The 12,684-nt window shown below is 31.1% G+C and overlaps 1 protein-coding gene across 1 annotated transcript; it reads left to right on the plus strand.

Moving 5' to 3' along the window:
- Positions 1 to 2,663: 2,663 nt before the first annotated feature.
- Positions 2,664 to 7,047, plus strand: LOC25496646 (purple acid phosphatase 17). The gene is made up of 8 exons (XM_039835009.1): positions 2,664 to 2,815; positions 3,327 to 3,557; positions 3,868 to 4,024; positions 4,299 to 4,406; positions 4,507 to 4,631; positions 5,296 to 5,424; positions 5,521 to 5,588; positions 6,607 to 7,047. Exons 2-8 carry the CDS (start codon positions 3,363 to 3,365, stop codon positions 6,818 to 6,820), a joined length of 996 nt encoding a protein of 331 aa, XP_039690943.1. The 5' UTR covers positions 2,664 to 2,815; positions 3,327 to 3,362; the 3' UTR covers positions 6,821 to 7,047.
- Positions 7,048 to 12,684: the final 5,637 nt, after the last annotated feature.

Raw genomic sequence — 12,684 nt, forward strand, 5'->3', positions numbered from 1 at the left:
TATAATAGGGCATTTGAGAAGAGAGTGTGATGGGAAAAAAACGCAGGACCTGGTGTTTTCATTCAACATTTATTTATTCTACCTAAAAAAGCTTTGCATTTATCAGTCTTTTAATATTTTAATCGTTGTATTTTTTTTTTTTGTGGTGACCGAGGTTTAAACCGTAGATCTTACATATATTATGCATTGTTCATATCAACTGAATTAATCTAATAAAAGAGGAAAATTGGATGAATCATAAAATTATTATGATTAAGATTTTGTATAACTATATATTATGATTGCTCATACTCTTAACATTGTGATTCTCGAATGCTACCTTTCAAGTATTTTAAGACATGCCAATTTGAGAGGTCCACTATTTTTACTTTATTTTACATATATTATCCATTGTTACTATTAAATGAGCTAAATTCTCTATTATATATACTTTGACTCTATAATGCTATCACTCAAGTATTTTATGACATGCCAATTTGAGAGATAGTATGTTGTTTTTTCTTTCTTTTAATTGATGTGAACTTGCACTTGACGATAGATCCTTTATTTTATTTTTTTTACAAAGAGAGATCCTTTATTATATGACAATTTCTATGGTACACTCGATAATTTTGATTGTACCAGTACACCCGTATATTTAAATGAATAGCTTAATGATTTATTTTTTAGAAAAAAATATTTTCTATCATTTATAATTATAATAATTATATTTAATTTCTCAAAAGTGTTGGCAAAGCAAAATTCAAATTTTTTTGATTTTTATTACTCATAATAGTGAATATTGATTTTTTTTTTAATAAAATATTAAAAAATTTAGTATAATTCTTATAAAAAATGAAATTATGTTTTTTCTTATGGGATAACATTTTCTAAAATATGAAAGTCGATAAATATCTCTTTATTACATAAAAATTATCGTTAACTTGTAAATTTATGAAACAGGTGTACCGATACACCTTAATTTAAAAGTATACCGTAAAAACTCTCTTATTATATATCCTCCGATAGGATTATTTTTATACGCTATCACTCCTTTATATATTTTTAGCATATATATGTACATATATAGCTTGAATTATCATCCTGACATTCTACCTCACATCAATATACCACCCCTTTACACAATCATCTAAATCCACTCATACACTCTTGTATAATAATAACCTTGCATGCTTCATATTTCCCGTTCAAAAAATGGACAGTAACAACAATAGAATACCTATAGATTATTTGGTCTAAAAAAATTACCTATAAATTACTTTCCTCTAAAACCATCCAAAACCATCACCAATCATAAAAAATAAAAAAAATAAAAACATATCTTTCTCTCTTTTTCCTCCATGATTACAATAATTTTGTGCTATAAGAAATGTCTTGTAAATCTTAATTGATATTGATCCCTTCTTCAATATAAAGATTTCGCATATAAACAATAAACGTTGTGTTCTAAAGGTTCGATTTCTCAGCCCAATTTACCTTCAATTTCTTATTGATCATATGAAAAATTTATAAGTATCATATTCATTCATATTACAATATCCACCATATTTTTTGCAAGATCATATGTATTCGAGAGAAGAGATTATTGGAGGTTAGAATTAGAAGATAGTTTTTAAATGCTTTCTCTTATCAAATATATATCAAACTTTCTTATCTACTAGACATTGGACTCCTTGCATTATTATAAGAGTATTTAACAATATTATTTTCTGACAAGTAGAAATGTTTCTTATACTGAAATTTAAACCATGTGCATTAGTGCATGTGTACATATTATAATTATAATTATTCCCTCCGCAATTGTGACCAATCATTTGACAAAAAAAGGAAAGAGTTGTTAATCTTGCTTGATTATGCAACCCAATAATGTCCTGGTACATTTTATTTTTTTATGTATCCCAAGAAGGAAGAGTTGGGAACAAAAGGAAAATAATGTTTATTTATATACTTCTTTCATCTCTATTTTTTATTTTTTTTGTTAAGTAGTTTAAGGACCGAGCCTTACACATTTTAAATTTGGATAAATGAAGAGTTTGAAGTTCGAGCTCATACTCTTAAATAATATTATCTTTGCAGCTACCAACTGAGTTGTGTTTCTATTTATAAGATCTCTTAACATTTATTAAACAAATTGAGAAAATTTAATTTTTTTTAGGAAAAGAAAAATTTATAGCATAATTAATGTGTATTAATACATTTATGCTTGATTATCATATTATTACAAGACAAATTTGTAGCATTAATAAAAAAATATCTAAAAAAGAGTAATAATAATACAAGACAAGTTGGTAGCATTACATATCCATATACTAAAAAACAAATAAATATTCTTAAAATGTCTCATAATTATGGACTAAAGTGTTTTTTTTTTTTTAAATAGTTTAGTGACTAAAATTTTATTTTTAGGTGAATAAGTGAGGAATTTAATATCTCTGTCAACCAGAAATAAGTGTATTTCTTTTTTATTTCTATGCAAGAAACCAATTATTATGTAGAAGTAGGAGAACATTACAATTTAAAGCGGCAGAACAAGTATAATTGAATTGAAAAAGAGCATAAGAATATTCTAATTCATATTCCTTCATGAAACTTTACCATGCCTAAAATGAAAAAGAATATGCTATAGCATTTAGCATATGCCTCCTAAATCAACTGTAACACATACAACTGCACCCATAATATCCACTAGTTTTCTTTTGTTGCAACTTTTGTTTGTGAAACAGAGAATATTGTGTGAAACCCATCACCATTTCTCTTTCATTTCTGACATATTTAAGCCAATTGCAAAATTAACTGACACATAAAAAACATAGAAGTGAGTTTCATTCAAATCTCATAATTTTTTTTTTTTTTTCCTATTTGAGAAAACTATATTTCTTATTTAAATGTTTTAAAGATAACATTAAAACATTTTAAAAACCGGATCGAACCAGACGGTTAAAGATAAAACCCACAATTTTGTTTTTCGTTGTTGAATGTTGATTGATCTTGATTGTACTGCATTCTGGTTGAACCTGATTGATACACAGTTAGTTCTTACCGTTTTTCCTTTTCATTTACTTTCCATTTATATTTTTTTATTTATCATTTAACGGAAGCGTGATTGAATTAATTGAACCATGATTCAGATATCTAATTCTGATATCCGATTCAATCTTCAGTCTGATTTTTAAAAATTGAGTAACATATACAATTCCTTTACAAAATACTAGTTTATATTAGTTTTTTAAAATCTATAACAATATTTTACACTTTCACTTTATTATTATATCATATGATATCATTATACATGCACATTATATATAACATTGTATTATTGATTATAGGAGACACACCAAGTGCTATCAACATTCACTATAGCAATGGCAAGTTTCAGTGCAAAATCCATGACAATGTTCTTTCTCTTCACAATTATCTTTGGTTTTGGATTTCTTCATGCATCTGCACAATTGCAAAGATTTACACACACACCAAAAACTGATGGTTCTCTTAATTTCTTGGTTATTGGTGACTGGGGAAGGAGAGGTAAATACAATCAATCCGAGGTTGCTTTCCAGGTTCGATTAATTTTTTTCTTCTTCTTATCTTTGATTTAATTTATATGTGTGTATCAAAATTAAATTGCGAGTTTCATTCGAGCATATAAACAAAGTAACAAAATATAAGCAAAAATGAAACTACGTGTATCTGGTCTAAACTTTTGATCAGATACATGTACTTTTTTTGCGTATATTTTATACGGGGGAGTATTAAATAAGTTGTTGTCGTATAAGCTATTTTTATAAGTTATGATCATTCATTCATTCAAATCATAAGCACTTTTTGTACAAAATAAAAACTTACAAAATGAAATTTATTTGATTGCAGATGGGAGTGGTTGGAGAGAAGCTTGACATTGATTTTGTAGTTTCAACTGGTGACAATTTCTATGATGATGGCTTAACTGGTGAACATGATCCTAATTTTGAGGAATCATTCTCCAAAATTTACGCAGCAAAAAGCCTGCAAAAGCAGTGGTACAGTGGTAAGTTCAAAAACTAAATTCATCAATGTTTGATAATAGGTTCTAAATTGTGATTGCAGTCATGAAGCACAGACACCAGACACGACACTAACAGTGACACGTGTCAGATATCAGACACGTATGAAAAAACTGCAGCCACAATTACGGTTGTAAAAACCTTAAAATCTTTACATCGTTACTGTAATTGTATACCGCAATTTAGGATTTTTTCTGTAATTTGTATTCTTGACTATAAATTACAAATGTAATAACATGGTTAATGATCTGCATGCAGTGTTGGGAAACCATGACTACAGGGGTGATGTAGAGGCTCAATTGAGCCCATTCCTTAGACAAATTGATAGTAGGTGGCTTTGTTTAAGGTCTTTCATTGTAGATTCAGGTATTTTCTTTGTTGCATGTTATTTTCAAGTTAATGAAATGTTTAAAAATCATGTTCATGTAGTTTTTTTTTTCTTATGTATATTTTTGTTCTTGTGCAGAGCTGGTTGAGATTTTCTTTGTTGACACAACCCCTTTTGTTGAAGAATACTTCACTGTACCAGAACACCATTATGATTGGAATGGAGTTAACCCACCACAAACTTATATTGCCAATTTACTAAAGGTATGAATAGATTGATTTTTCACATTTAAATTTTTCTTAGTATTTATATTATGTAGCACTGACACTTTAGATTAAATATGAGTATAGTGTTTGACATGTGTCGGTGTCGGACACCGGCACGACACAAATACATTATATTTAATTTCTTCTATTTCTCAAAATATTATTATTGCCGCGTCAGTGTAATTGTCGTTTTAAGTATTCGTATTTGTTTCGGTGCTTCATACACTCATTATTCTACATTGTGGAGCAGGGCACATGATATCCAAATTTTAAATTGAGAGTGTTTCTGAAGGATCATTCTAATTTGAAAAGTTCTATATTTCAATTGGATTCAAGCTAACAGCATTTGTTCCTACTTCCTAGTTTACTTTGTAATGGAATTTTATTACAACAAGTGACTAAAAATGGTGCATTCATCTGACATTAGTGGTAGACTATAAATTACCGATACATGACATAGGCATTAGACATGTCACTGACACGTAGACACTAATAATAACTTGAGAAAATGAAAGTTACTTAAATGTAACCACATGAATCAGTGTCGTGACGTTGATACAGAAGTCGGACACCAGACACGCCTTTAATCTAAAATGTTGGTGCTATATAGGTGGTTGAAGTTAAGATTTACATAACAATATTTTGGATTATTATGTTCCAGGATGTAGAAATGGCATTGAGAGAATCAACAGCAAAGTGGAAGATTGTTGTTGGTCACCATGCAATTAGAAGTGCTGGTCATCATGGTGATACTAAAGAACTTGTTAACCTGCTTCTTCCAATTCTTCAGGTAAAGATAAAACTGAGATTAAGATGAATGAATAACATGATCTTCCTTTTCTCTATTCTTATTTTAAACACTGATGAAGTTACTATCAAATTTCAGGCAAATCATGTTGATTTTTACATGAATGGGCATGATCACTGTCTTGAACATATCAGTGATTTAAGCAGGTAAACATTAAATGAAAGCATATAAAGTTTAATTTTAATTTTGATCAATCAATTATAGATCATGGGCATGATATTTTAAGGCAGTTAAGAACAAAATTAAATATTTTATTTAAATTTAACAATTATGATTGATCAATAATATAAACTTTTCTTTATATTGACGATTCATATGAACAAAGACCGTGTTTGGATATATATATATAACCTACTTATAGTTCTTATAGCATATAAGTGCTTATGTATACGGCTACAAGTTGTTTTCGTAAACTCTCCCAAATAGTCTCACAAGTCTTCGTATCAATAGATAAACTCAAATAAGTCGATCCTAACAGACCCTAATTTCTTAAAATATTTATACAAAAACAAAGTTTATATATATTTTGTTGTATAAAATGCTACGAAGACCTGCAAAACAAGATCAATAAGAAAGATCTGAGACGTGCTGGACGCACTGTCCTCAAGGATTTTCCGCGTGTAAAACGCTAACCCTTCCAAGATATAACAGACCCTTCCCGGCAAACCGAGGATTCAGAACTGACAAGAGATATGAGACAGGTAGTGTAACCAGAAAGAAAGATGGAAGTGTGAAAGGGATATGTTTTGTTGTTTACGTGAGTTGTGTTTTTTCCTGTGTTTTAATATGTGCTCCTCCAAACAATTTATATAGGCCATTTCCAATAACAAACTGCTGAGCATAATAAAACGTGGGATGTACACATACTCGGCACTGCCACTTCTTGGCATAAAAATAGGGATACTAGTAAAACTAATTTATTGTGCACGTTATAGTGATGTCAAGACCAAGTAAAACCAATGCAAAGTAATTGAAAAGGAAGTTCCACAAATCATGGCAACCTGATATTCTGCCAAATCAGCTTCTTAGGAATAAGTCAACAAGGCTAATTTTCTTAATAAAATTAGTTAAACCATTTTTATAATAAATAAAAAATGAATAACTTTTGAAATATCTCAAATATACAACATATTTGTCTAATATAGGAGCTTGTTTTGTTTGCAGTCCTATTCAGTTCCTGGTTAGTGGGGCAGGATCAAAGGCATGGAGAGGAGACGTTCGAGAAACTACCGGAAACGGTGTAAATTTCTTCTATGATGGACAAGGTTTCATGTCTGTTCAATTGACTAGAACAGATGCAAACATTGTGTTCTATGATGTTTCTGGCCAGGTTTTGCACAAAACCACTTCATCAAAGCAGCTACATTCTTCCATATAAAGTTCAGAACATGTATAAGATCGATAGAAAGAAAATGAGATTAAAAAGGTTTTGGGGACTATAGGATTGGTTTTTAAATTCAAGTCACCAATTCTTGAATACATTACTATAAGTTGTATATATATTTCTATTGCTTAGGATTTTCATGATTTGAAATTTTGAAGTTCTATTTCTTGGTATATTGTATTTTGTAAATAAATATTTTGAATGGATGAGTTTTACTAGAAGTTCATGTGTTTTATTTTGGATTTTAGAATTACCTACCAGTGTAAGGGTGTGTGTGTGTGTATGTGTCTTTTGAATCAAATTGGCATAACAATCACTATGTCAAGAAGTTTCATCATAATCTTAGTGTTCTAAATTTTGTATAGAACAAATCAAAATTTAAATATAATCATTATTTTAGATGAGATTAGGTATCATTCTTCACCTTAGGGAGACCGTGGTCTTTTCTAGTCCATCCGAATGGACCCTCGCCCACTACCCGGAACAAATAATATTTTTTTATTTTATTTTGCTCAGTATAAACAATATCTCATGTTGTGTAAAACTAATCTTTTGAACGACATAGGATCGTGCAACTTTAACTTTGCTACATTCTCGTAGCTGTGGTTGAATTCAAGACAAACGATTAAGTAATTGCAATATATTTTTTTGAAAGTCATTGTCAATATGGAGCTAATTAATTTTTTTTTTACAATGTTACTGCTAAAAATATTTTTAATACTCCGTTATTATCTTCGGTTACTCATGATGTGCCTGTTTCGAAGTTCGAGAGAGATAATGTCTATTCAGTTAAAAGTGCTTACAAGGATATTCTGAATCATGATGTGGCCGTTGTACAACACCGTGTGTCGGGTAATTGAAATTGTATTTGGAGTTTAAAATTGCCCCCGAAGGTCAAGAATTTCATTTGGAGAGTTTGTCGTAATTGTTTGCCCATAAGAATCCGATTGCAATCAAGAGGAGTTTAGTGTACTGATAGGTGTGCAGTGTGTGATGATTTTGGCGAGGATAGTACCCATTTGTTCTTTAGTGTGATAAAAGCAAGATTTATTGGCAGCAGAGTGGATTATGGAGTCTTTTGATGGCTGTTTTTGATATTGATGCAAGCTTTCCAGCCAATGTGTTTGCTATCTTACAACACTTGGACCAGCAACAAAAGCAAGTTTTCAGTGTGACCCTCTAGAGTATATGGAAGCATTGAAACAATAAAGTATGGAACAATGTTACTGAAACAGCTCAAGCTATTTGTGCTCGTGCAGGATCTCTTCTTACTAGTTGGAGGAATGCTCAGTCTATTCGTCATTCTATCCCTCAGCATCCCGCTACCCTGAACGACTTGAAGTGGATTAATCCAAGTCCCGACAGATTTAAATGTAATGTTGATGCGTCCTTTTCTCAAGCTCGGAATCGGGTTGGCATTGGTGTGTGCATTCGAGATAATGAATGTCGTTATGTTTTGGCCAAGACTGGATGGATGTTTCCACTCCTTGATGTGGATTTGGGTGAGGCTTTAGGTTTATTATCAGCCATGTATTGGGTTCGCGATCTGCAGCTAGGTATTGTGGACTTTGAGCTTGATTCCAAAACTATGGTAGATAGTCTTTATGGCAGTATAAATGGTGTCTCTAATTTTAGTGCAGTAATCAATGATTGTAGACGCCTGTTATCTTCTGATTTCGTAACCTCTGATTTTAGGTTTATTCGGAGACAAGCCAACGAAGTCGCTCATAGCTTTGCTAGAGTGGCTTTGCGTCATGCTAGTTTTCATATTCATATTAGAATTTCATCTTGTATCTCTGCTATTATTATGAATGAAATGCAATAAGTTTTTTCTTGTAAAAAAAAAAAAAAGTCATTGCAATATTAAACTATGTGATATTTCAATACTTAAATATTATTTTTATCCCCTGAAAAAAAATTACCTATAATTTTTTTTGACAAAAAAAAATCATCTATAATTAACGGTGATATTTTTGTCTTAAGAAAAAAAAGGATGAGATTAGTAATTAATTTCTAATTCAACAAACCCATTTGGGGTTGGCCTACTGGTTGGCTTAGGATCTTGGAGTTTGCTTTTCAAGAGGTCTCATGTTTGATTCTCTCTTATGCCAATTTCGGTGGAATTGGTCCCCTCGAATTAGTCGATTTTTGGATCGAATACCAAGTAATTCAACATTTAATTGGTCAAATCGTAGTAAAAGTTTTACTTGTACAAAAGTGTTGTGCTTTCAAAACTCGAATTAAGATGCTGGCAGAATCGACAAATATATATGGTTGTGATCAGACCCCAGATGAGAATCCATGTAATGTATAGAACAACTTCTGTTGATAGAGAATATTTCCAAATATAACGAAGCCTATGAGCTACGGTTATAAACTATAGCACAACAAATTAGCATGTGGTAACAATGACCCTAAGTGCAAAACTTCATAACATAAGAGAGAAAAATTGCACCTAGCGTTTAATAAAAGTAGAGTACTATAGTAGTTATTTTAAAAAACGGTTATAAATAGAGAAATAGAGAAAAGGAAATGTACACCGCCGGTGTAAATTAAATTTACACTAACATCCAATAAGACTATACAATTTCTGATATATAGTAATCACTTTTATCGCTCACGTGAAGATTGTAAGTCTGTGGTGTGAAAATTGATGATAGTGTCAAAATTTTTACACTATCATTGTACCCTCATTAAACTATGCAAAATATGTATATATGGTAAGATGATGTGTTCTATTTGGATGTCAGTTTAAAACTATTTGACATCGCAAAGACACTAAACTCTAAAAATGCACCATAGCAGATATTACACGTCATCAAATGGTTAGACATTATCACCAACTAGGTATACTTGCTTGGATACAAACTAAAATAAATATATTTGGACACACACAAAATCAAAAAAATAAATTAAAGTGAATAAAATTGAATAATGTCAATTGATATGACTAAATATTTTTTCTTAAATTTTGCTCATTTAATGTGAGAGTGAGTGTTTAAATGATACTTCCTCCGGTCCTTATTATAAGAAAAAGTTGACTTTTTTACGTTCATAGAATAATTAATGTATCTTATTATAAATATAGACTAGATACATCACTTATATAATAAACCAAAAAAGTTAATTGTTTTTTATAATAAGGACCGGAGGAAATATTAATTTGTGATTGTGTCAATGCAAGATTTTCCCATTACCATAATAATATGACATGACCATAGATGGAGTTTTCCCTACACCATGTTATTGCACTTGATATTGTAATTATTTTTCTATTTTAGCTATGAAATAGAAGGCAGAGGAGCTCTTGAGTAGACAAGTCACTAATATAGGTGATGGGTCAAGTTTGTGTTTCTTCCATCATGTCAAAGTTGTATTTTCAAGAGAAATACTAAAGTGTCATTTGGGTCTCGAGTACTTGTTAAAAAAACGAATGTAGAAATATTGTGTTAAAAAGTGGTAAAAAATGATTTATTCAACTTTTTTTAAAAGTAAAAATGCTGTGTTTGATACCTGAAAACAAATAACAACGAGAATGAGATTAGTTGTTTGAATGAGTTTTCAAAAAGGAATAAAACATAAACTTTTGCTTGAAAAAAAGCATTATCCCTTTACTATTTTACACTTACCACCATGTCTTACTATCTATGAAACATTTACATTCATACTTACACTTAATGGACCATGCTTTCATACTTGTTCTTACTTGTGTTTTCTCACTATATTTTTCATATTCATGAACTAAGCATATCTTAACATTCCTACTAATGTTGCCTAGTTGCTTAATTACACAACTACAAATATTGACATCTTATATAATTTGCTCGTGGTTTGACGCCTCCTATTTGCGTCAATGATAACACATTAACATAATTTATTGACCACCTCAAATAGAATTCTAAGTAGGAAAATTCTATGGCAAAGTTATGAGAATGATTTTTCTGGTGAAATTAAATGGTCAATCATTGAGCATTTGTGTATTTAATTCATGTCACGTCAGATTATATGGTGTATTGCGCATTTGCCCATAAGGTATGTTATTATATATTTACTTATTCCAATTGTGTCCCTGATTAAATCAAAATAAACATAGATTCTCATTTGTGCACTAAGATTGAAATTTCCCTTAATATTTTGTACGATGACTGATTTGTAATAAGGTAAAGTTTAGTTCTAGAGTGATCCACCAACATGACACTAGCTGACATGACATCGGCAGTTATACTATTGGCTTAACAAAATAACTTTTCTAAAAAAGTCAGCTTTTTTACTGCATCGTAGAAGCTCCTTCTAAGAATAGTAACCAAACCAAATATATGTACCAATATATAAAAAATTATGCATGTGTCGATAGAATAAATATCAGTTGAAAATGACAAAGTTGAGGAGGACTTAGTAGTTCAACAACTTGATGCACTTGGAATAATAAATTCTCTCTTTCACCTATCCAGAAAAGAAAGTATAATTATTAATATTAGTATATAAGTATGATATGAATCTGATGATTACAAGTCGTTTTCATATGGCATGATATAGTGCCTATAATAAAAGGATTTGAGTGATTATGTCATGAAGAAGATGCGTATGGTCCGTCCGTGTCATATATGATTTTGTTTACAACATAAAATATTGAAATAGAGCACTTAGTGTGACATTTGTACTTAGAACATTCGATAGCTAGAGCAATACGAGACTATTTATGTATCATGTTCAATAATTTAGTATTATATACTTTATTATTAAATTAGAAGCAATAATCTACACCTAACATGGAAGGAGTCACACTTTTCATGTTAGAGCAATCACTTGTTGTCCAAAGAGGAAGGACAATTGAAATCAAAATTATAAGATGGTCGTTAAATTATGATTAAAAATTGAAAGGAAGGATATTTTTATTTCTACTTAAACTAATTATATAGATTTCACATTGAATATTTTGTTTATAAAAATCTAGCATTTGGGGTGGGTGGGAGTCCTAATTAACTTGTCGATAAATTTTGTTCCGATCGGTTCATAATTTAAACCCTGTTTGCCATTTGGTTGAACAACTCTAGTGCTTTTGCAGGATCAAATGAGACAAAAACTAAACCCGATTCTTAGGATCGGGTCCTGGTCATCTTGGAAATACAAATACAGGTTGTTAATGTTTATTAAGTAATAACTACACCACTTTTGAATGAAAACTTAATTGTTTTAGTTACTTAACCAAATTCCCCTAGAACACTATTTAACATTCTCAAACCTTTCCTTTTTACAATGTAGACGCATTGGTGGGTGGTGCAATGATCGACGTTTTGCCATCTGCACCACTACGACACCAATTCTTCAGGTGCATGCGTCGGTGGTTCGTGGTGGGGGTTAGATCTTGATATGTGTGACATCCTTGTCTGCTCAAATTCAAGATGGGTTAAGTGGGGTTCACGTTCGTTGGCTCTACTGGTTTGCGATCCAACGGCGGTGGACTTCGAGGAGGTGGTGTCCATCGCTTCTAGTTGTCTTCACTATGGTGGATCTGGTCTGGTTTTAAACGGCGGCTGTCTCTTCGTGTATAGTGCGGATTGGCGATGGGATTAGATATATCTGAGTCACTCTGTGTGGTTATGGATTGTTGGGTTCTATGAGCTCGGATCTAGTTTTTTCTCAGGTTTGAGTTGTTGATTGAAACTGGTGTTTGTTCATACACAATCTGGACTTCGATTGGTACTTTTTCTAATACAAGACCTACTCATCGTGGTCGTTTGGATATGGTAAAAGATTTGGTTTTTTGTGAGCGAGCTTGCTATGTTTTGAACAGGGGTTGTGGCACGTGAACCTATCCGTGTTGGCGGATGGTTCATTCACCTTTACAAATGAGGACA

This window comes from Medicago truncatula, chromosome 6 (genome assembly GCF_003473485.1).
Source record: "Medicago truncatula cultivar Jemalong A17 chromosome 6, MtrunA17r5.0-ANR, whole genome shotgun sequence".
Classification (NCBI taxonomy): Eukaryota; Viridiplantae; Streptophyta; class Magnoliopsida; order Fabales; family Fabaceae; genus Medicago; species Medicago truncatula.

Excerpts from the sequence above, each read along its gene's own strand:
- LOC25496646 (XM_039835009.1), top strand. The coding sequence starts at position 3,363 with ATGGCAAGTTTCAGTGCAAAATCCATGACAATGTTCTTTCTCTTCACA. Across the intron at positions 4,407-4,506 it reads GTCTTTCATTGTAGATTCAG|AGCTGGTTGAGATTTTCTTT; the intron begins GTATTTTCTTTG and ends GTTCTTGTGCAG. Across the intron at positions 5,589-6,606 it reads CATATCAGTGATTTAAGCAG|TCCTATTCAGTTCCTGGTTA; the intron begins GTAAACATTAAA and ends TTTTGTTTGCAG.